The sequence below is a fragment of the Lissotriton helveticus genome, chromosome 2_1, assembly GCF_964261635.1.
Source record: "Lissotriton helveticus chromosome 2_1, aLisHel1.1, whole genome shotgun sequence".
NCBI classification, from domain to species: Eukaryota; Metazoa; Chordata; class Amphibia; order Caudata; family Salamandridae; genus Lissotriton; species Lissotriton helveticus.
Window position 1 is genome coordinate 1,391,808,958 of NC_136059.1, and position 23,977 is coordinate 1,391,832,934.

General features: G+C 45.8%; 1 protein-coding gene across 1 annotated transcript in view; it reads left to right on the plus strand.

The window, feature by feature from the left end:
- Positions 1 to 208: 208 nt before the first annotated feature.
- Positions 209 to 23,977, plus strand: part of GAK (cyclin G associated kinase) — a 1,786,158-nt gene continuing 1,762,389 nt past the window's right edge. Inside the window, exon 1 of the mRNA XM_078676333.1 lies at positions 209 to 532. Coding sequence (XP_078532459.1) covers positions 391 to 532 — 142 coding nt within the window. The 5' untranslated portion in view covers positions 209 to 390. The remainder of the gene's footprint in view (positions 533 to 23,977) is intronic.

Sequence of the window (23,977 nt, forward strand, 5' to 3'; positions counted from 1 at the left end):
TTTTGACTGGCATGGGATGGAATAAATTGCAAGTGTTGGGCGTGGCCTGTGGCACCAAGTGCCTCGCCGATCTCGACCTAAAAAGAAGCGCATAGGGCAGCAAGCCATATCAGAAAGCCGAACTCTTAAAAGTGAAGACTGCAGCGGTACGGACACGCCCCCTACATGTCACGAAAATCGGTCACGTGAATGTTTTGTAACCAATCCTCTGCGTCCATGGTTAGAGATGAGGAAGTGGCCGTAATTTCTCGTAGTGGATGTCAGAGCTGCGCAGTGAGAACGTCCCTTCTACGTCACCTCACGGAACTGGCGCGCGGGCTATGGTGACCGTGAAGCGTTGAACACCTCCGCCGAAGAAGCTAGGGTAACCGAATCCCGCCCAGCGCCCCAATGTCGCTGCTGCAGTCGGCGTTGGATTTTCTGGCGGGCCCTGGGTCTCTGGGAGCTTCTAGCCGAGACCAGAATGACTTCGTGGGGCAGACGGTAGAGCTGGGAGAGCTGAAGCTGCGAATTCGCAGGGTCATCGCGGAAGGTAAACGGTGATTTTATTAAGATGTCTGAGTTTGACTGTCACTGATAGCAGATTTCCGACCACACGAATCTACCTTACACGTCACGCACCCTACACTCACTTTGTATCAGCACACCTTTGACGTCAGAGACCAAACAGTGGTGATGTGTCAGGTAAATTACGTAAAATCTCCAGTGACAACCTACTTCTGTAACGCCACACGCAACATTCCGAGACACCACTTACCAATAACATTGTGACATCACGCACTTTCTACCCAGTAACAAATCAAGTTTGTCATCACAACTACCTGATGCACACAATCGCCACATCGACTAACCTGAGCCATTGTGTTTACAGCCGACGCCCATCGACTTAGTGCATCTGACATTCCATGACCACAGACATCCGAGGCCGCATACAGACATCGCCAGTATGACATAAACAACATAGGGAAAACTGAAAAGGCAGGGTGGACGCAGGTTCTCCTACCTGGCACCTAGGCTTTGGAACTCATTTCCACTCTCAACCAGGAACTGTGACAACCTACAGGGCTTTAGAAGGGCCTTGAACACATGGCTCCTCGTGCAATCCTGCATTTATATTCATACGATTAGTGCCATGAAACCTTTGGTGACCGTGCGCTTTACAAGCTCCTATTAACATAACATACTGTAGACTTGACCTACCTCAAAAACCCGGATGTTGAAATGTATCCATTGAATGTCCGCTCAAACACGGCTTGTATCTACATTTGGTTTGTTTATGTTGGTTGCACGCAGAGCACAAATCCTATAAAATAGAAGTGGGGGGACTAACCAAGTTAGGCAGTATGCAAGTGAAAGCATGACGTGTGCCAACACAGCGCATGATGTCACGACGTGTGACATTGCACATGACATAGAAAGCGACATAAGTGACATCAGATATTAAGACCTCACACTTATGTTTATCTGGTATATCATGAGTAAATTTAGGCGCATTATGAGATTTAATGAATTATATTCTGCGTTGGGGTAGTGCCAAAAAGTGCTGCAATCCTGATGCAAAATCTGGGACCCAACTAACACATTTTTTTTTAAAAACCCTACCAGAAAGATATTGGCAACAAGGAGAAGCATTTCCTTAGATCTGTTCTGCTTCATTGATTGCAAAGCTTGATATTAAAATGTTTGATTGGGTTAAGGCACGTGCACAAGTGCCCAGTAAATCTCAGGGAATAGTAGTAATGGCGAGATAACTCTGGAGGTTTATCCTTTTGGGAGAGATCTGGGTTTTGTGAAGTCCAAGATTTGAATCAAAGTAGTTTAGAAGGTTAACAAGTCTCCTGCTAAGCACATCAGGTAACGTACAGATGACAGAATTTTATTGTACGTAGATAGGTAAGTTGGTTACTGCCTTTTTAAACAGAGATCCTTTTGTTACCTGCAGTTCATAAATTGTAATCCTTCGAATATAGCACAGTGAGATATGGACTTATAACTTGTACAACTTGTAACCCTGTCTCCTGTCAATCTTGTACATTGATTTACACACTTACATGGTATGTTGTCAATTATAGTTAGGGCTCCCGGTTTTCCGTTTTTACGGATATTTACATATAAATACAGACGGAAATCTATATTTCCTTTGTCTGTATTTATATTTAGAAACGGCAAAACACTGGCAAAAGTTGCCGCGCTGTCGCTGTTTCCTTTGCACGCCCCTGGGAATTCATTGTAATCCCTTCCAATCACGGTCTATTAGCGCCTTCATGTGGACCTATTGGCACAGGGTCTATCAAGGATGGCCATTCCCCTGACCCAATCCTCGTCGGAATCAAGCTGTGTGTGTGGGCGTTCCAACACATCCAGCCTCACCCTCATAACTTTTTACCTTTATTTGGGGGCTCACCTGGCTGAATTTCTTCTTTCCCTGCCGATTTTGAAGACGCCTTCCTGCCACCATCAGCTTGTGTACCTGCACCGGCCCTTGTCTTGACGTTCGGCATCTCAGGGGCTCCGCCACTCAAACTCTGCACCAGCCCGCCGTTGTTTCTCCTGGCAAGGTAAGAGGATTTCCCCTGCTCCCCCGATGCCCCGGCAGCAGCAGAGGATCGTATTCTCTGTCGTCATGTGGGTGAGGTGGGGGTTGTTGTCCTTGATTTTCTGTGTTGAATGCCACAGGCCCCAGTAAGCCACCTCAGACGGTTGAACACCTGAAGCAGCAGTTTTGCTGAGGCCATGTTACATAGTATATATACTGTATATTTATCTCCAGTGCAAATCCGCATAGTACAATGAGCTGTGTGTTTTCTCTCTGGCCGCTGAGAGCTAAACGCTGAAACACATTGATTTTGCCTCTAAATTAATCATCGCATTTCTTTAGTTGAAAAGTTCCGCAGAACTCACCGCCATTCTTAGGACATGCATTCATCTGAACTGTATGGGGCAACATATATTTGAAAGGAAATCAGACCTATTTTATTAACCCTGCCATATCGCCCTGAAATTTGAACCTATGACCTACAAATTACACTGAACAGTTCGCGGCAGGCTCTAAACTCTTGTCTGGAGGAGTTCAATACAGACATGCCTGATCACGGCCCCAAGAGTGTACCTAATGCACGGAGACAGTGGCTCTGAGTGTCTCACCACGCTGATACCCCAGCTTCACATGGGTGTCTTGTCAAAGTTAGTCTAAAACTCTAAGACAGGCACTCCCAGAGAGCATACTCCTCTCTCTGGCAGGAACAGGTATCTTACACACTGAGCTATCTCTCAGAAGTTGAAACCAGAGACCTGAATGTCAAAGGCAGATCGCTGCTACAGGCGCATTATCCAGCTGTGCTATATTGCTGTATTCGTTTACTCTTCCACTACCTGGCCATGAATGCTTCTCTTTCCTACACAGTTTGGCCGCAGCGCCCTGTTCCATGCCCCCCTTGTGCCCTCTCCGATGCCGCATAAGATGAGTACCTGCGAAAACAGAACAGAAAAGCTTAATAGTTTATAGCGGGGGTGGAGGGAAAGGGCCTGCCGTCACGCCATTACATGATCGATTGCCTACTTAGCGTGAGGTTTACAACTGCGGGGGGGGGTGAGCGGGATAGGGGTCAGACTAAGTTTAAGTGCCCCCAGGTTGAATGCTAAGGCTATGAATTCTGCTACAATCCGGTGCCTGTAACTTCCGCCCGAAAACCTTCAGACCCCCTCCCCAACCTACCCTCTTTATTTTATGGGGCATCACACGTTCCTCTAGTGAGAGATCGGAGCACTGCAGGACGAAAATACCCAGCTACAAGTAGCGCCCCAAAGCTCCATGGTGAGTCTTTGAAACCAGGGAGACCCTTAGCCCCGGCACCTCCCTCCCCATAACTAATTTTCACCCTGATATCTGCATGCACAGACTCCGTTTACAGGCCTGACGGAATCGCACCCATGACCCGCAGATCACTGCATGCGTTCAACTCACTGAGCCATCCTGAGATATTGTATTCAGTGAATGTAATGGGAACTCATTTACGTAGTCAGTGGATGTCCTGGGCATCTGATCCGGGTTCGGCTCTCCTGGGCCTGCGTTGGGCATCCTTCTTGCACCGCCAGATATAAAAGATCCGACGTCCCACTGCACTGCTCTCTCCAGCACGTAACACGGAAGGGTTAAATGGTTTCCATAAATGCACTCTACTCTACTTCCAAATGACAAGTGCCGTCCCCCCCCCCCCCCCCAACACACACACACAACAGCTCTCCAAGGCTGACACAGTCTCTACAGATCTGAAGGCCCAAGAATGTGTCTACTGATACTATAGCACCCGAAGACTGGGGTGCCAAGTAAGCGCTAGAGTGGCCCGCGGACCTTCCAGACATTGTACCTGCGTTTTATAAAAAAAAATTAAATTGTGTCCGCAAGCGCCCGGACTCGGAGAGACTCTGCTCTGTGGGGGTGGGGAGGGGAGAGGGGCTGATTGTCAGGGAGCTGCAGGGGTGCTAAGAGGTGAAATACCAACAAAGCTTAATTAACATGTAAATGGTCTTTTAACCGCATGCGCGCTAGCGGTTTTCCCGCTGTGCTCGGCACTTTTAAAAAAGCCGCGTTACATGACGAGCTGAGCTCTTCATGAGGGTACGATAGGCGTAACTCATGACAAGCTCAGCTCGTCATGAGCGTCAAAGGGGTTAAAGACCTTTGAAGTGCTCGGGTGCGGCTGTGTGTGTGCGCCGGGGAAGCTGTCTCAGCCCGCCCCAGACCCTATGCATCAGTATCGTACCAGGGTAGGGATTATTGCTCAGGTCGGGTTTCCTTTGCCACTGCTGCTCAGTCCATCTGCCCAGTATTCCTGTTGTGCATATTGTTAATATGGCCTCAGCCCTAGGCAGTGCTAGTCTTATTTGCGCCATTACATCTCATTCCAGATCTCTAAATAACACACATGTTGTGGCTCACATGTGCTTATACATTCTTAAGCTGACGCCCTACCCATTTCAAGTATTGAAATCGTTTTTTAGGTTTCGCCTGGCGTCCGCTGCACAGCAGCGTTCGCGCAGGCGAAATCTGTTGATCTACACTATGTGGCAATGTCCCGCCTTAGTCTATCATTGGCTAGCGCCATAAATGGAGGCTAGCCATTGGAAGACATTGCTGTCCGTCACTCTTTCCCCCGTCAGGACGCGAATCGGGGGCGTTCCCGTGCGGTTATTTGTCCCGCCCCTTTTTTCGTCACCCGCCCCTTCACCCGCCCCTTTTTTCTGAATCCTTTTTTTCGTCACGGCATTTGGTTTTGGTGTTCATTGCGAGTCTTAGAGGTAAGACGTGTTTATTATTTATTTTTAGTAACTTTATGTTTAGAGTTAGGCTCTGTTGACTCTGCTTTTAATGTTATTAAGGCTTTCTGTGTCCCGTCGTTGACTTTACTGCTAATGTGTGTTTAATGCTATTAAGGCTTTCTGTGTCCCGTCGTTGACTTTACTGCTAATGTGTGTTTAATGTTATTAAGGCTTTCTGTGTCCCGTCGTTGACTTTACTGCTAATGTGTGTTTATTTATTTATTTTTATATATATATTTTTATTATTTTAAACACAAGAGAGGTAATACACATATCGGGTGCCAGTAAACGAAACGCATTACAGCTGGGGATGGGCGAGTGAAGTAAAGAAACCATACAGTCATGAGTGGCAGAATGATCGATACCAGCGGATGGCTGGAGCAAAACAAGTAAACGTCAATGACCGCAGGCCTCCCCCCACCCCATCCACCAAAAATACAGGATTTACGAAGCATACAAGTGAGACCCAGATACGATAAAAACAGGAGAATATGCCACAGTTCTTGTGAGAGAAGGGAAAAGGGAATAGAAAGGTCATAGAAAATAACAAAGGAAAAATAATAAACCCTCCCACAACCCCCCACCCTACACCCCTACCGATGGCTACGACCTAACCCCACTAGCAGTGTGCCTGTCGCCCCCTAAACTACACCCCAAGGATGGGGAAAAAGGTGGGGGAGGAGAATGTACAACACGATACGAGCTCCCGGACTCTCATCCCCCCGCCAAAAGCAGACACCCCCTACCGTCAGAAAAGCAAAGCAGAGCAAATCAAGAAATAGCCTGTAGGGGAGCCGCAAACAGAGAGGGAAGAGAACATCCCGTCCGACCCCAACCAACAGAGATAGCAGACCCCGTCCAGATACATTAGAAAACAATAACCAGACTATTCAGATACACAGCCGGCCCCGCTCCCATAGACACAACCCAGCCAAAAACCAAAGAAAACATTGCATCGAAATTCAATCAAGTTCAGCCCAAACCCTCACGGTCAAAAACAAAAATTCCCCCCAGCACAAACAAGTCGCCATGATTCTCCACGTTGGATACACCCAATCGGACCGCCATCACAACAAGAATGCCAAAAAACAAGAGAATGTCAAAGCTAATGCGAGGAGAGGGAAAGCAGGATAAACGTACACAGAGATCAAAAGTCAGAGCAAGTCCACTGCCCATCAGCGAAAAAGTGTCCAAGCGTTGTCGATCGCTCACAGAGAGAGGCGAGGGTCGAATTTGACAGTCGTGGGAGGAGGCATACTTTCTCAGAGGGGTAGTCACAGCCATCTCGGGTGGCATCGATTCAGGGCTGAACACACATCCAGTCGTTTCGGCCTCGATCCCCGCCATCTTAGGGTTGCTGGGAGATTCCAAATGAATACCCCGCTCGGGGTCCTCGGCGCCAATCAAGACGGTATCCGCGGGTGGAGTAGCTTGACTTTCTAACAACAAAGGGTCGGAATACGGTCTAGGACTAACACAGTCAACAGTGACAATCATCCCCTGGATGGCGGCGGCGACCCGTTCGTGAAGCTGCAAAATGGCGGCCATTACAGTGCGTAGCGACGGTGTAGCCTCAGACCGCTCCATAGCCCCTCAATGAGCGACCGGGCGGGTATCCAAACCCCAGAGGTCGACTTCTCCGGGGCACAGGGCAGAAGCAATGCAAAGTCCACTGCAAAACACTTCCACAGCACGAGAGGCACACCGTCGCCGCCCACGAGGAATCTAGCCCAGAGAACCACCGGGAGCTCAATGGGGTCTCCGGGAAAAGAATCCTCGAACAAATACTCGATAATAACGGGCCACCGTAGTCGCAGGGTAGCGCCGTCACCGGAGCGCCATCCAAGAAGGGAAAAGAAACAAAGCCACTTCGGGAGACCGGATCAACCCACTTTCCACAGCCGATGTTGTTCGACTCCAACCCGGCCAAGTTGAAACTCGAGGCCCCGGCGTCAAGTCTGGGGCAGGCCAAAAATGACGCACTGCATATCTCCGCCTTCCGGGCCGCCAGAAATTTCGGGGTTGCACCTTTCGAATCAGGCGCAATTCACCAGCACGGGAGTCCGGCGGGAAGTCAGAATAGTGCACAGGATTTATGAGCTTCTGGCGGAGGTCGACGGAGCCGGGAGCTTATGCGGCCATCTTGGTTACGAGCGTAGCTCCTCCCCCTGTGTGTTTATTTTTAAATTTCTTTCAAGGCTTATCCCGTGTCCCGTTGTGCCTGGCTGTTGTCTCCGTTTCTTGTCGTCCATGTATTCCTTTCCTATACTTTTAGAGGGAAGCCATTTTGACTTTACTGCTAATGTGTATTTATTTTTTAATTTCTTTCAAGGCTTATCCCGTGTCCCGTCGTGCCTGGCTGTCATCTCCGTTATAATACTCTACTACTAATTCCACTTATCACTACTCACTCCTTACTACACATTCATCTTGGAGATTGTCAATAGCTCTAACTTTTTGAAAGGCGAAACCGTTGCATGGTAAATGCTTGTTTTATCTTACATCTCAAGAAGTGGTGTAGTTATTTTATTGTTTAGGAGTCAATATCTAAGATATTTACAGAGTTAGGCACGAGGGAGATTCCCTGACTGGAGAGTAGCTCAAGTGTCTCATCACCTCTCTCTTGGGATAAATGCAGGCACGGGGTGAGGCACGACACAGGGTGGGGTCCATACGCCCAAACTCCACTGTTCTACACATCTCTTCCCAACACTGGATCTTAGGAGAGTGCATTGGTTCTAGTTCAGACACACATCGCCAAAGCAAGTGTGACCAGGCCACAGAAGAACCCCAATTGCCAGCTATATGTGCAAGTTACCAGAAAAAAACAGAAGGTCTCCGAAATGTTTACTTATAGAATTTTACAAGTTGCCCTCACAGGATGTTAACTGAAAGGCAGCATATGCAGCATATCCTTGATCACTTGCACAAGCTTACACAGGCCAGTCTTCATGTAAAAGGACCACTGGTGGTCTATCGTGCTTTTTTCACACAGGATATTCAGTTTGTGGCAGCAGGCATCCACTGGCACACCACACCTTTAACATGTTTTTAACAAAGTATGGATGGACAAGGACAGCATCCTCCTGGAACAAACAATGCCCAATACAGACAGGGAGGCATGGAGGGAGACAGCGGTTAACAGAGGGACTAGAGTTTACAATCTGGGACCTCTTTAAGGAGCATCACCCCTCCTGCAGAGCAGGGAGTAGGGTCAAGGAATAACAAGGGGGCGGATGTGCAACCTTTCGTGTGTCTCCCTCAGCTGTTCGCCCTTGAAAACCGAGTGAAATATTTTCCAGGCTTCCCCATGACATGCCTTTTGGAGCATGCTTCCAAAGGCACATTTTTTCCGAGTCTCATTAATTTCCAGCGGCACATGTAGCCCTAATTATCTGCCATAAGGCTGGCACTTCACAGCCTCACCAGCATCTTGCCGGGAAAGTCTTGGCCTGCAGATTTGTAGCAGGAGCTGTTTAAATGGCTTAACTACTCATGAGCAGTTTTGTCACTGGTTGCTGCATGCTTGATGAGAACTGATTAAAGGGAAATTCAGCCCAGCAGCGGCCAGTATGCTCTCGTCACACCAGTTTTCGAAGTGGGGGAAAAAGTAGGGGAACTGTGGGCAGAGAATCAGTGGGTGTATTGGGTCAGTGGGCGGAGTCAAGTGTGGCAGAAAGAGCATAATATCCCAATATTTAGCATTTATTTCCCATTTTACTAAACGGTTACAGCTTATTACGTTATTTACTGTAACCTATGGATACACATGTTTATGCAAGTTTATATGAGTTATTGAAATTAAAATACATTCACAAAGTGGGATGCATTTCTAATCATAGAATGTCCTAAATATCCTTAAAAGTGGAATTGCAAGCCATTTGTCTCCCAGCCATGGAGTTTCTGTCAGCAGCAATTCTCCTCCCTTTTTTTGCCACATTAGGATAATCAGAGACTGGAAGAAAAACCATAACGCTCTAACTTATACCTTGCAATTTGCATACAGATCTTATGTGACAGTTACTAGCTCACTGTTCTATGTTAATATTTTTACTTATTAACTGCAAGTAACAATAGGGTCTCTCTGACAAAAGCAGTAACCCACTGACCTATTTACATTATGTGTACCTCTTGAACTACTATGGAGTAAATTCCATTAGAAGCCAATTACATCTTGGAACTCGCAAGTTGTGTTTTCATTTTGGTTTCAGGTAGTATTTTATTCTTTTCAGCCAGGACAACGTAATTTATTTTTTGGCGCTAGACACGTTCTGTCTAAAAATCATGTACTGCAATTTGCAGCAGAAGAAAACATTTGTAAATATATTTCCATCAAGGGAAGCATGACATACGAGAAAGCAACTTTACTTGCCTTGAAAAACACAGAAAGAGTAAGAAAAACACTTTCTGTTCTTGGTAGTAAATTGGTATATGTGAACATATTTTGATAAAGAAGAAACAATTTGCAACTAAAAATGTACAACCTAAGTTCAACGGGAAACATTGATGGATTTGAATTCCTACATAATCAAACCCGCAGTGCAGATAATGGCTGAGTGTTTTGTCATGGTCACATACAGTATTTTAATCATCAAACCAATGGCTGCTTAATTGTTGAATCCTTACATTTATACAGATGGGCCGCAAACTCAAGGACATTGACGATTACGTACAGGTGTATGCAGAATTCGAAGCCGTATCCCTTAAAGGGATGAAAATGTTCACCTGCAAGTCATGTCGAACAACTATTGACATTGAAAACAGGGCAGCGGATAATATCAAAGCCAACCTGAGCAGCAAAACCCATGAGAGACTTTCTGCTCCAGTTGTAAAGAATTATTTACAACAAGGGGTGGTGAGGGACAGAGTCTCTGAATTAAGCAGAATACTCTCACCCAGTCAAGAGATCAGGGCTAGATCCAACACCGTTTTTTAGCTCATTGCACCATCCCAGTTTCAGAACCTGGCTGTATGCAAATTAGTCTGTTCCTGTCCCAGTGCATGATGGGAACAGGGCAAACCAAACTACAAAAGCCAATTCTTACACTGGGAAGGAAACAAGCTTCCGGGGACCGGTTTCTGGCATTACAGCCGTCTTCGGCCCGGCTTGCTTGAATCCTGATGGTGCAATGAGCATCAGGATTCAAGCAAGCCGGGCCGAAGACGGCTGTAATGCCAGAAACCGGTCCCCGGAAGCTTGTTTCCTTTCCAGTAAAGAATTGGCTTGGTAGTTTGGTCTGCCCTGTTCCCATGATGCACTGGGCCAGGGTCAGACTAATTTGCATGTAGCCAGGTTCTGAGCTGGGATGGTGCAGTGAGCTAAAAAACGGTGATGGACCAAGCCCTGATCTTTTGACTGGGTAGGAGTGTTCTGCTTAATTCAGATACTCTGTCCATCACCACCCCCTTTATGAATCGTTTTGGCCACCACAAGTGTGGAAGGGTATGCTCAGATGTGAGTCCCTTGCTCACTGCACCATCAGGATTCAAGCAAGCCGGGCCGAAGACGGCTGTAATGCCAGAAACCGGTCCCCGGAAGCTTGTTTCCTTTCCAGTAAAGAATTGGCTTGGTAGTTTGGTCTGCCCTGTTCCCATGATGCACTGGGCCAGGGTCAGACTAATTTGCATGTAGCCAGGTTCTGAGCTGGGATGGTGCAGTGAGCTAAAAAACGGTGATGGATCAAGCCCTGATCTTTTGACTGGGTAGGAGTGTTCTGCTTAATTCAGATACTCTGTCCATCACCACCCCCTTTATGAATCCAGTTGTAAAGAAGGCCCGCATGGAGCAAATGACCATGGAGCAATGCACAACTCGTTCACGTCAAAATATTGAAGAGGCTGCGGATATCCTGCACAAGTTTGTGAAAGCTCTGTGTGAAGGTGGTGTTCCACTTCACCAGACTGATGGTCCAATTGGAGACCTGATTAGGCAGCTGTGCCCTGCAGCAAGGACAATGTGCAAATCCAGTCAAATGTATGAAAAATATCTACGCGAAGTGTTTGAAGCACATCTCGGAAACATACGTCAAGCTGTAGCAAATGTCTCTATCTCGTTAACAATTGACGAAACCACAGAGGTGCATGGTGACCCAGCCATTGGAACATTGGTCACATATTACTGTGATGATGAATAAAAGGGTCGCCGCTAAGCCTTAGTTGACATCACTGTATCTGATGAGTGTAATTCTGCTAAAATTGCCTTAATTGTATTCAGTGTGCTTCAAAAGTTGGGTAAATCATGGCATGATCTTGTTGCAATATGTTCTGATTCTGCATCCTATATGACAAAGGCAGTAACTGATTTGCGCGCTGCTCAGAGGATTAATTCCATCCATGTAAAAGATCCATGCCATCTTATACATGCTGATGTTTCCTATGCTCTGTCTCAGGCTGAGAACCGGGACATGTATGATTTTGTTATAAAGGCTGGTGCAGTATTTAAGTATGCGCGAAACTTAAAACTTATTTATTCGCAAGGAAATGTAGACGGAAAAATGAGATATCCAAGGGCAGTTGTTGTGATCCGATGGTTCAGCTGGTATGAGGGAGCAGTAAGACTTTTGGAAATATGGCACTACTTCCTTGCTTTTGTAAACAATGAAGAAGCCTCTGGATTCAAAATTGATCACCTACATAGACTCCTCGGCCCCAACAGTGCAAACCACCAATCTTTCTACGTCAAGTTGCATTTCATTGTTAAAACCCTAACTGGTATCATCAACATTCAGAAGAAGCTAGAGTCAGAAGAAACACATGCCCACCAAATATTTTCAGCCATAGAGGTTGACATGGCTATGGCATTGGAGTAAGACTATACACAAGACCCAATGATCGCCAGTCTATTGCAAATGTTACCACAAAAAAAAGCAAATGCCCTAATAAAAGAGATGATTACTTTTAAAGATGCACTGAAAAACAAGTGGGATGCTGTCCTAGCTCGTAACATAACTGGGCAAATGAGTTACAGCTCTTTTTGGAAACGGGTTACAATCCTGGACCCATTCAAGAAAGTTCAGTGTAGTCAAGAATTCAATGATTCCAAAGATTTATTCATGTTGGTTGGAGCTTCTGATGATGTAATGAATGTTGTAGAAGAAGAATTCAAGAAATATGTAATGCACCCTATCCCACAAAAAGACATCAGTGCAATGACATACTGGCGTTCTCAGAAACTAGAATGGCCAACACTGTGTAATCTTTCTTTGAATCTCTTGGCAATTCCAGTCTCATCAGCAAATATTGAACAGGTTTTCAGTGGTCTTCATTTCATTAACAAACCAGAAAGAGCCTCAATGTCTGCATAGTCTCTTGAAATGCACATGTGCTTGTACTACAATGGCAAAGTTTTCAGATGAATGTATTGTGTTGGTCAATAACAACCAGGCGCTGGTGTGCATTGTCAATTTAAATAAATGCGGAAAAATACTAGCTGTAGCGGCGTCTTTTGCTTGTGGCAAAAATAAATACGGATAAATACAGAAAAAATGCCCCAAAAATAAATATGGATAAATACAGACGGAAATGGCAAAAAAATAAATACCATAAAACCGGGAGCCCTAATTATAGTGTGTATGTTTCGTATTGGGTTGCATAGTACAATAAAAGAAATAAAACAGTGCTATTGAAATGTTGTGTAAATACTGGAGCGGACCAATACATCGGACGTTCTGACAGTGCATGCACTTATATACAGGAACCGAACAAAGTCAAAAGCATGCCTCTTTTAAGTACATGTGAAGAGATAGCAAGCTGTGTGCCTTTGTTTGTCCTCCATTCCATTTACTTTTAAGTGTGAGGTTCTAGGCCGCCTCCAGTCAGCATATTCAAACAAAAAGAGGCTTGATGGCCCCTTAACTTAGGCCCTTAACGTTGGGCCAGCTGGAGGTGAAAAAAAAAAAGCAGCCTGCACGTTGCTGGTTGGAATGGAAAGCAGACAATATACAGGCGCTGCTGACTGTGTCCCGGTGTCTGAAAATTACACCGGGACAAGTTCAACATACTTCTGTGGGGCCCAACTTCTTGGCAGGGTGGACAGTGTCCACCCCCTAAAAATAGAGGGTGGACGCCGTGTACCTGCGTGTACCCCCTGCTTGTGCCCTGGCTGCATGTAGCTGTACATAAGTAACTTGATATGATATTTTAGGTTTGCTGTGCTGCGGTGTCAAAGTTCTTTCCATCATCGTGCCCAGTAGTATAGTCATTGTGGCGAATTTGGGAAGGAGGCGAGTCAAATGAAGCACAAATATCTGCCAAGATTTTATTAACGTAAATCGTATTGACTGTTGTAGACACCTGTTTATTTTTAATGGAATTAAGGTTGACTGTACAAAATGGAGGCGTTTGTGCAATGTTGCCATGATTGTTTAGCAAAATTGCATTACTTGACAAATACCCTCAATAGGCCAGAAATTACACAACCCAAATTTAGTAATGTCTTCTTCCAAAATCATTGACATCCTATGACCTCACATGCCTTACCTGTCGCACATCTTACTTCTTATGGTTTGAAAAGCCTAGAAGACACATGCACTCACATTTTTGTCCGCCGGCGTCACACATGACATGCTGAGATTTTTGTTCTTGCACACCAAAAAATCCACCACTGTACTCCTTTCTTTCTGTCAGACTTTGTAGTTGAGTTCCTTTAGTCGTAAGTGCAGCAACAACCAGACGTGCCACCGTCCATCCCCCGTGAACTCAACCGTAGCTCTGTCACATGGAATGTCCAGGTGCTCACACCCGACGTTGGACACAACACATCTTCCCCTTTTAACACATAGAGGGAAAAAATGCATAGCTCTGTAAATTGTAACATGCAAAATATTAAATAGTAATGTCGAACACAAAATAAGAATGTTGCAACTTGCGTTGCGTTTAAAATGCTACTTGGAACATTTGTAATAAAACAACAACACAACTCTAGGAAAAGTAACGCAAACATTAAACAATGTAATTCCTAGATAATGCTACTGTAGGAGAGTAGGGTCTGCTTTCCTATGGTCACCCCACTTTTTGCTTTTTGCTTCACTGGTTTTCGACTTAGATGTGGCTGTGGGCCTGCTAATCAGACCCACAGCCCTGCTGTTCTCTCTCTAAATTCACACCATGTACTTTAGGTACATCACCAATTGGAAATTGGGTCACTCTTGTGAGTCCCTGTACAGTGTACCATAGGTACCCAGGGCATAGGTGCACCCAAGGCCTACCAGGGGCTGCAGCATACCTTTTGCCACCCCTGGCTGGCCATCCAAACTGACACAACTGGCTGATCACTCAGCTGGGGCAAGGTCGTGTAATCACTCCTTGCTTAGGTATAGTATTCCTATACCTACCATTATATATAGACACATATATACCTATAAGTCACTCCTATGGCAGGCCTTAACAATCCTGAAGGCAGAGTGCTTGGTTTTATGTGAAATGATGCTCTAGCATGAGCTGAGCCTGTCTGCAGCTTTCGGAACCATGTCCTTATAGCTGTTCTAGGATATTGCCATGCCATATACTCTTAAGTGCATTATGAACCTCGCGGTTAAATGCTAACTTTGGTTTGGCTTTATCAAAACATGTCGTGTAAGGTGTCATACGCTTTGGAATACTACCCCCTCGCCAGTTCTGGCGACGGGGGTAGTATTCCACCCTTCTAAAGGGAGAATACATGTTGTTCCTACTAATCCCAGTTAAAGTTAACCATAGCCTCAGCATCACAAAATGGATGCTGCTGCCACAGACATAAGTCTGACCTCCTGCTGCTGGGAGCCCTTCCAGCGAGGAAGGCTTGCACAATAGGTTTCCTGTCTTGGGAGGTGCTAGCACCACCCCAGACAGGCCATAGTGTATTGGGGCAGGGAGGGCTGAATGAAATGAGACACTGCCTGGGGCACACAAGGTGTCCCATGCATAGTCCAGTTCAAACCGGTGCTGGAGCACTCCGGCCCCAGCTCTGGCGCAAAACTGGACGAAAGGAAAGGGGTATAACCACCACCTTCCTGGGTCCCACCCATAGGAGGGACCTAGCAGGTAATCCAGCCCCTAAATTTGGTATTTAGGTAGGAGCTGAGTCCCAAGACTTGAGATTGTATCCTGACTGAAACTTGAAACGAAACTCTGGACCTTCGACATTCTACTCGACATAGAAGACTGAAGAATCTCCCTTGTGGTCAAGGAGTGACCACCCTGCACAAGCAGGCACCATCAAGTGATCAACGGTTTGCTTTGTCGACGCTCCCGCAGGAGCCCGAGCACAGAGCCTGACAAGACCCGGACTTCCAGACTTCCAACAGCCCGATCCACAGTCCCAGCAGAGCTGAGACCCGTGGAGGCGACGAGAGACGTGAGACCGGCCATCTTGGAAAGCCAGCGAATTGCTTTCCGTACAACTTCAGAGGCACCCTCGAAGATGTGCATTGGGGATTGAGAAGCCCGAGCCCCGAGCACCAACTGCACCGAAGATCAGCCCTCCACACTCCATGAGTTCTGCGTGGGGCCCTTCTGCATTTTCCTGCTCGACGCGTCTGTCCGGTCACTTGCCCGTTGGCTAGTGGCCTTTGTGACGACGAAATCTTGAATCTACACCGCTGGTCTGGTTGCTCCAGACTGGCCCTTGCTTCCATGAAAAGGAGAAGCCAATCAGACCTTTCTGGTCTGATCAAGAAGCCATCTTTGATTCCTGCGTGGGTTGCCTTTGCCAAGGCTTGTTGACTCCAATCCGGAAGCCGACACCTCCGACAGCGAGAGCCTTCGTGGGACAGTCCGTATCCAGCGCCTGGTCGTCGTCGACACCTCCTGGTCCACGTGGCTGCAGAGACAAGCTTCACAACATCACCTGATTGATTCGCGACATCACTTGGTTCCTTCCTGGTTCCTTCCTGGTCATTGGCTAGTGACCCAGACTCTGTCCCCTCTGCTTTCAGGTACTCTTCATCCTCGATCCGCCCTTGGATCCAACCGGACACTTCCCTCCTGGTCGACTGCAGCATCTTTCTTCAAGGCTCCATAGGATTCAGCGACAAAACCCGACACACTTTGACACCTATGCACCCGCTTCGTGTGGGTGAGGTAACGTGAGTACTTCGGTGCTCCTGTGGGTATTTACTATCCTAGTGTCTAACTTTCAAGTAGCTTTCTGCTTGTCCATCCGGAAGTGACCTAAAAGAACTAGTTTCCAATTCTTTCGCTCCCTTTTATAACTCTATGGTAACTCGCGTGTGTGTAAAGACACTGCACGCGCATCCCGGGGGCCTCCTGCTCCCAATCCTTTGGTAGTACAGCATAGCCCCAGCGATTCTCCAGGCCCTAGGCCTATCCTTTGTTCGTGACGTGGTTCTTATACCACTATTTTAGTATATGGTTCGAAGTGCCCCAAGGGCATTACTGTATTTTGTGCAACTTATTGTATGTTGATTAAGTCTCTTGTTATGTGCTTGTGCCTCTGACCTCATAAAGAGTTCAGAGGATTAATTTAGTAATAAATACATATATATTTTCTATATATAATCTGTGTGGTGTCCATTCATTTGGTATTAAAGGGATTGCATATGGTAAAACAGCTGGCTTCACATGCCCTCTTGAGCTTACCCTAAGACTGCTTTGTCCATGCTACCACTAGGATAGCTGGTCTACAAGGTTGACTTTACAACCATCACCATAAGGGTTGTTTGGACTGATACAGGGTGCCCACTAGAATAGTGGACATCACATATCAGGCCAACTTCTCACAGCTACAACTACACAATTCTAGGAAAAGATAAGGTGCCGTTAACAATGTAAATCCTGGGATAGCTGGACAGCCTCACAGAGCCACACTCCTTGAATAGTTCAACAACGGAAATCTTCAAATTTGTATGGTAATCTTAACAGAACTCCCACTCCTCGTATTTCTCTCATCATCACTCAAACACTTCGCTCCACTTTTTGCAACTTGATTTCTAACCACTCTTCCTCCACCACAACTTCGAGCACTACTGTGCCAATCACTTTTACTTGGGCCAGGCACCTCAACATCACTTCTACTTGTATCAGGCACCTCCACCCACAACTTTTACTCTGAAACCAAGAGGGCAAAATCTACTTCATGCAGCACCATTTTCCTCAAGTACATAATCACCCAAGTTATACTTGGACGACTTGCTGGAATGTCAAACTTTCCCATCACTTAATTTGGTTGCATTAGTATATATCTCAGTTACGTTTAATGGTTATGTGAATTTGTTCCTACCTTTAGAAATCCTTCTCAAAATCGTGACTGGGACTAAATTCTCCACCATGAGTTTTACTCTAGTGATTCCATGTTTGCGATCGTAATAAACTGTTGTGTGCTGTTCGTTCCTGATATTGGACCTGACTACCTCAGGAGACCACTTTCTAAATCGTTGTTTTCTTTGGTGTACGGCTCTCGCTCTCTTAAAATCTTAAATGGGGTTAAAACCCAGTTATTGTTGGTGTAGCGCGACAAGCCCATGTTAATATTGCTAGTACCAATTGCCATTAGACACTTTTCCTCATAGAAATGCAGATGTTACTCATGACAACTCTTGTTAAAACTCTCACCGCATCCATTACCAGCTGGGTGGTACAATGACATAACATTGTGTTTGACTCCAGTCCTTTCCAAGAATTCATTAACTTCCTTGGAAGTGAATTTAGGTCCATTGTCAGTGATAAGGGTCCCCGGCAACCCTTTCTTGACAAATACCTCATTCAAAAAGTGCTCTACAGATGTGGCATCTACCGTAGTAATTTATTTTTCTGGCCACTTTGAAAATGTGCCAACTAAAATTAATATAAACTTGCTAATCTCCTCTGAATTTCAAATGAGACCTAAAATATCCATAGATATTGTTTCCCATGGATTGGTTGCTATCTGTAAAGGACACAAAGGGGGTCTAAGCGTGACTTGAGTTTTATCGGCAATAGCACAATCAATACACTAACGCACGTATATCCCCACCTCCTTATCCATACCAGGCCACCAATACATTTCTTTAATTCTCCTCTTAGTCTGTATGATACCGAAGTGTCCCTCGTGGTTAATGTCAAGAATTATTTTCCTGAAAGTGGCGGGAGAAATAATGAGAGAACCACGCTACACATACCCAACCTCATTCACAGATAACTCGTCTCTGATTTCCCAAAAACACTTCAGGTCATAACGCAGATTCTCCTTCCTACCCCATGATGTTATTTTGTTTTTGATATTGCACAAAACATCATCCATACTACAAGCATTTTCCCACTCTTCTGCACTTGTCACTTTTGTCCCTGAAACATCTGCTACACAGTATTCATTTGCTTCTAAATCCTGCTTGACGGTAACATTAACTGGGGACCTGCTGAGGAAATCAGCGACATGGTTGTTAATCCCCAGAAGATACTCAACAACATTACTCAATCCATCAATTGTAAAGCCATTCTTGCAACTCTTGGTGTAGCTTTGGATAAGTCGCTTGTTTTCAGTTTATTGGCTTGTGATCTGTTCTTGGCAAGAACACCGTTCCCCAACAAATTGCCTGAAGCAGTTTGCTCGCCAAACACATGCAAAAACGTCTTTTCAATTACAGAGAACTTCTCTTCTGAGTTGGTGAGTCACTTAGAATCACAAGCTATGGTTACCTCTTTACCATTCTTCTCCACCTGAGAAAGCACAGCACCAAGTCCTTTACTACTTCCATCAGTAGTATTGACAATTTTTAGACTGGGATCTATACCGCTCAAGGGCTTTGCTTTGCAAATATTAGATTTGATAGACACTACATCTGATTGTAGCTCACTATGCCATTTGAAATTGCCATTTCTTCAAAATTCGCTTGATTCTATTAGTTCTTCTGCAAAATTTGGAACAAATTTAGCATAGAACTCCGCTAAACCCAAAAAGGACCTGATGTTCTCTTTATTAGCTGGAGGAGGAGAATTAGTAATGGCCTCCACTACCTAAGGGTTGGGAAGAATTCCTTGGTCACATACCACATGTCCCAAGTAGGTAACAGATTCCTGACCAGAATTGCATTTCGCGAATTCTGCTGTTAACCCTCTCTTCTTAGGCGCAGTGTAAGTACATTCTTCACTCTGGCATCATGCTCACTCCTAGTCTTCCCCCCCCCCCCCCCCCCCCCCATGAGCAAGATGTCATTTTGAAAGAAAGCAAACCGTTAAACATCCTGAACATGAGGCGTTGAAAGACAGCAGCAGCTGATGCCAGACCGAGGGCATCCTAAGAAATTGAGAGCATCCAAATCGTGTTATAAAAGCGGTCAAGACTCTGCAGGATGGAGGAAGACGTGGTGGTATGCTGATTTAAGGTCTAACGTAGTGAACCACTTCAGTCCTTTGGTCAATGCTAACAATTTCCCAATGTGTGCTAAAGGAAAGTTGTCAATTTGTATGTTTTTATTCAATTCCCTCAAGTTGATACATAACCGGATTTTCTTGTTCTTGGGTTAAGCAACTACTACAAAAGACTTTGTTTTGAGTTCTTCTAGTTTCCTGAGTTCTTGCACACCCTCACCGTTACCAACAAAGGTTATTTTCCTCACCTTGTGTGAAATTAGAATTTTGTTTTTTTTAAAGCCTGTTCTGTGTGAAACTCCACTACATTCACCCTTCTTGTCAGAAAAAACCCAATAACACCTGTTCTGGACTATTAGCATCATTATGCCCAGAGCATGTTGGTCAAACAGAAAGACCTAGTTCTGCAACATACAGTTTTCCAGTTTCTTTCCTGTTTTTGTATTGAAAACATAACAACTTGTACCTCCTGATAAGAATGGGTACCCCGTAAATCCTTCTGGGCAGATATCAGATGGCAACAAATGTGTTTACAAATTTTTCCTCCCTCATGTTCTTATTAATGATGGAATAGGGAGATCCTGAGTCTGCTACGATATTCACAGTAACTCCCCCCAAATGTATTTCACACACAGGCTCGTTTCTATAAACGAGGATCAACATTTGACACTTCAGAATCAATACACAAAAAACAATCCTGTAACTTTTCATCCTCATTAGACTCTGATTCTGAGTCATCATTCAAATGCTTAATCTTAACTGATAATGACCTCTTTTTTTCCCACCCTTGCAAAATGCTCTATGATTCCACAATGGGAACATCTTTGCTTTATAGCGGGCCACCTTTTGTCATAGGCAAGCTGTTCAGTACTACCACACCGATAACACTCTTGTTTTAGATTTGCCCCCTTTACTGTCTGTACAAACTTTTGCAGTTTTATTAAGAATGCTGGAATCAGCTTCCTTCTTTTGGGAATGAGGTTTCCTCTTCACTATCTCACAAACACGTTCAACCTCCACTGGTTTGATATCTCCAGCTTGTGTACACCTTCTGGAGAGTTCTGCCTTTTTTTTTACAAATGCTATGTTATCTTTTTATTTTTTGTTTGAATTCTATTTTATTTTCTAAATCAAAAGTATAGCGTGGATCCATACATACACAGAGTTAAGCCCACAACCCATTTAGGGCCGGCCGCGTTGCATGAAAGTGCGTTCCAGTGTAGATAAAAGCAATAGTAAACTAATTATAACACAGCATGTCGCCTACAACCCTTGTTGGGCCGGCCGCGCGAACTATCATATATATCAATAGTAGTATGGTATGGGATAGTTCACGACCCAATTAGAACCAATAACATGAACCTGGGCTAGAGGCCCATATAAAGTGGATAGCAGTAGATGGATAGAAAAGAGATGAAGGAAAAAGGAAAAGAGATAAAGGAGACGTAGACAGCTACGTGAGTGAGCGGGTGGATGGACAGGAAGTGGCGTGTGGCAGTGCCCGGCTTGGACAGCACTGGAGGCATTAGTGTTTGCTAAGAGGGCGAGCGGGCATGCCCGGTCTAAATATGCAATAAGCCTATCGGGGTCTGACGAGAGTATGGCATCCTCAAAGAGTCGCATCGCTCTAAGCTTGGAGGGTAAATATCGCGCATGTTTTATTTTACAGAGATATTGGACTAAGGGGCGCCCGACAGTGTTGAAGCAGGTAGCACGTGATTGCAATCGTGCTGTGAAAAGTTCCATAATTAGATGCCACAGGTGCACGAACCAAGCAGCAATCGGGGGTGCCTCTGTCTTTTTCCAATATAGCGCTATGAGTTGCTTAGCTGCCCCAAGCATGTGAAGTGCTGTAGTTCAGTTGCTGTAAGTGAGCGCTTTTAAGTTGTCAGGTTTAAGGCCCATGAGGATCGCGGCTGTAGATTCAGGCAGGGAGAAGCCCAGCACCTCCTTAATATGATTAAGGACTTCTTTCCAGAGCAGGGTCAGGAGCGGACAGGCCCACCAAATGTGAATGAAGTCACCAGATGCATTTGAACATCTCCAGCACAAGGGGGACATGGCAGGGAACATTTTGTGTAGTAGGGCGGGCGTGAAGTACCATTGTGTCATAATTTTGTATGCATTTTCCCTCTGTGGGATGCTACTATAGACCCTAGGAATGTCTCCCCATAGGTGACTCCCCTGTACAAGCGTAATTTCCGTGCTGGACGTCAGCTGCCATTGACGTTGATATGGGTGCGTAGTCAGTACAGGTGGGTGTTGTAGAATCTGGTATGTCCGAGATATAAGGCCTTTCGATTTGTCAAAGGAGCGGACCAGCCGCTCAAAGGGGGTGTATGGCCGAGTAGCAGCCTGCTGCATCTCTGCTGAAGATACCCAGTCTAGCCACAATACTATTGATTGGATCATATAAAGATACCGCCTTATTTTAAACAGGGATTAAAATGTATCGTACATCGTGTGTCAAAAATTATCTGTCTTGATTAGATTGTTTTTATCTCCCTCATTTTTAATAAAATAGATCCTTTTTTTTAAAACAGTTCCTGCTTGCTTGACAATGTATTCCTATAACCATTTAAATGACAAAACTAATCATTGAAATATAACAACTTAGACTGTCTTGGAAGATATCTACATAGGATACCCAGTGCTGCAACTGCGCATACTGTAGGCCTGCTTCTAGTGGGAGACGAAATTCTTCCCTGCACTGGGCAAACGTTTTTAGAGCCCCCTCCTCGAACAGGTTGCCAATCACTCTGCAACCCCCCTGTATCCATTTGGCGAATGGTGGGCCAGGGGGAATAGTGGGTTGCCCACTATGGAAGTGTGAGGAGAAGGGAAGGTCATCAGCCCTTTACGCACGGCTACCTTGTCCCATATATCTAGGGCCGTTTTAGTAGGCACTACAATATATGCACTACGGGAGCAACCCGCGCCGTACGATGGAGTCACATAAGGTCCCAGATAGTACGCCCCGTTACCATCCTATCCATATGGAACCATACATTTTCCCTTTCAATGGTTGTCCCTTCTGAGACAATACGAAGATATGAGGCCCAGTAGTATTCCAGAAGGTCAGGGCACGCTATCCCCCCCTCTATCTCTTGGCAACATGAGGATCTTGTCGGAGAACCGCGGTCGGCGTCCACTCGATATAAAGTTAGTGATATCTTTTGGGAAGACATTGGAATAGGTATAAGATTTTAGGGCGTATTGACACTTTGACGGCATTAAGCCTACAGAGCCAAGAGATAGTGAGGGTCTTCCACCTCCGTAGGTCTTCCAGGACGGCTTTCTTGCATTCTCGCCAATTTACCTGGGACCATGTGTCCAGAGAAGGGGTCAGTATGAGTCCTAGATATCTAATATGGTCCGTAGTCCATTGATAGAGAGCAGGTGTTTTCAAGACGGGTATTTCCCCTTTTGGAATCGTGAGATTTAACGCCCAAGATTTGTCATGATTAATTTTGAGGCCTGATGCCTTTTCAAAGGTCTGCAGTAGAGTATGGAGCGCTGGGAGAGATGTATGTGGAAGCGATAGCGTGAGGATAAGGTAGTCTGCGAATAGCGCTACTTTGTTCTGCCGACCTCCAAAGGTAAGGCCGTGGATGTCTGCATTCTGCCTTATCATCTCTGCCAAGGGCTCTATTATCAGGGCAAATAGCAGAGGTGACAGAGGGCAGCCCTGCCATGTACCCCTATGTATGAAAAAGGGATCTGTAAGCTGCCCGTTTACTCGAACCCTCGCTTGCGGGCAGAGCTAGGGGGCCGTGTTCATAGAAATCATGTTTCGTCCCAGGCCAATCATGTGCAACACGGCACAAAGAAAACACCAGTCCACCCGGTCAAGCGCCTTCTCCGCGTCAAGCGACAGAAGGCATGCCGGTGTGTTGCAATGGTGTGCTTTCCCCACCAAGTGTGCAATTCTACGCATGTTGTCTGTCCCCTGTCTGTTGCGGATGAAGCCAACTTGGTCTGGCTCCACAAGGCCAGGCATGTGGGGGTCCAGGCGCTTAGCTAGCATTGTAGTGTAGATTTTGAGATCAGTGTTGTAATGCTATGGGACGGTAAGATGCACACCGCGTGGGATCCTTCCCTGGTTTGGGGATAAGGGCTATTCCTGCCATACTCATGGAGGGCGACGGCCCCTCCGTGTCCGAGAAGGAATTATATAGGCGCAGTAGGTAAGGCTGGAGTTGTGCTATAAACATATGGTAAAAGGCCACCGGTAAGCCATCCGGGCCCGGCTTCTTCCCACGGTCTTTGAGCGCCGCCGTCAGTTCCTCCGCCATGAGAGGACCGTCCAGCTGTTTAGCGTAGTGTGGGTGTATTGGGGTCCAGGGGCACTGGTTCAGTACCTCATCGATATAAG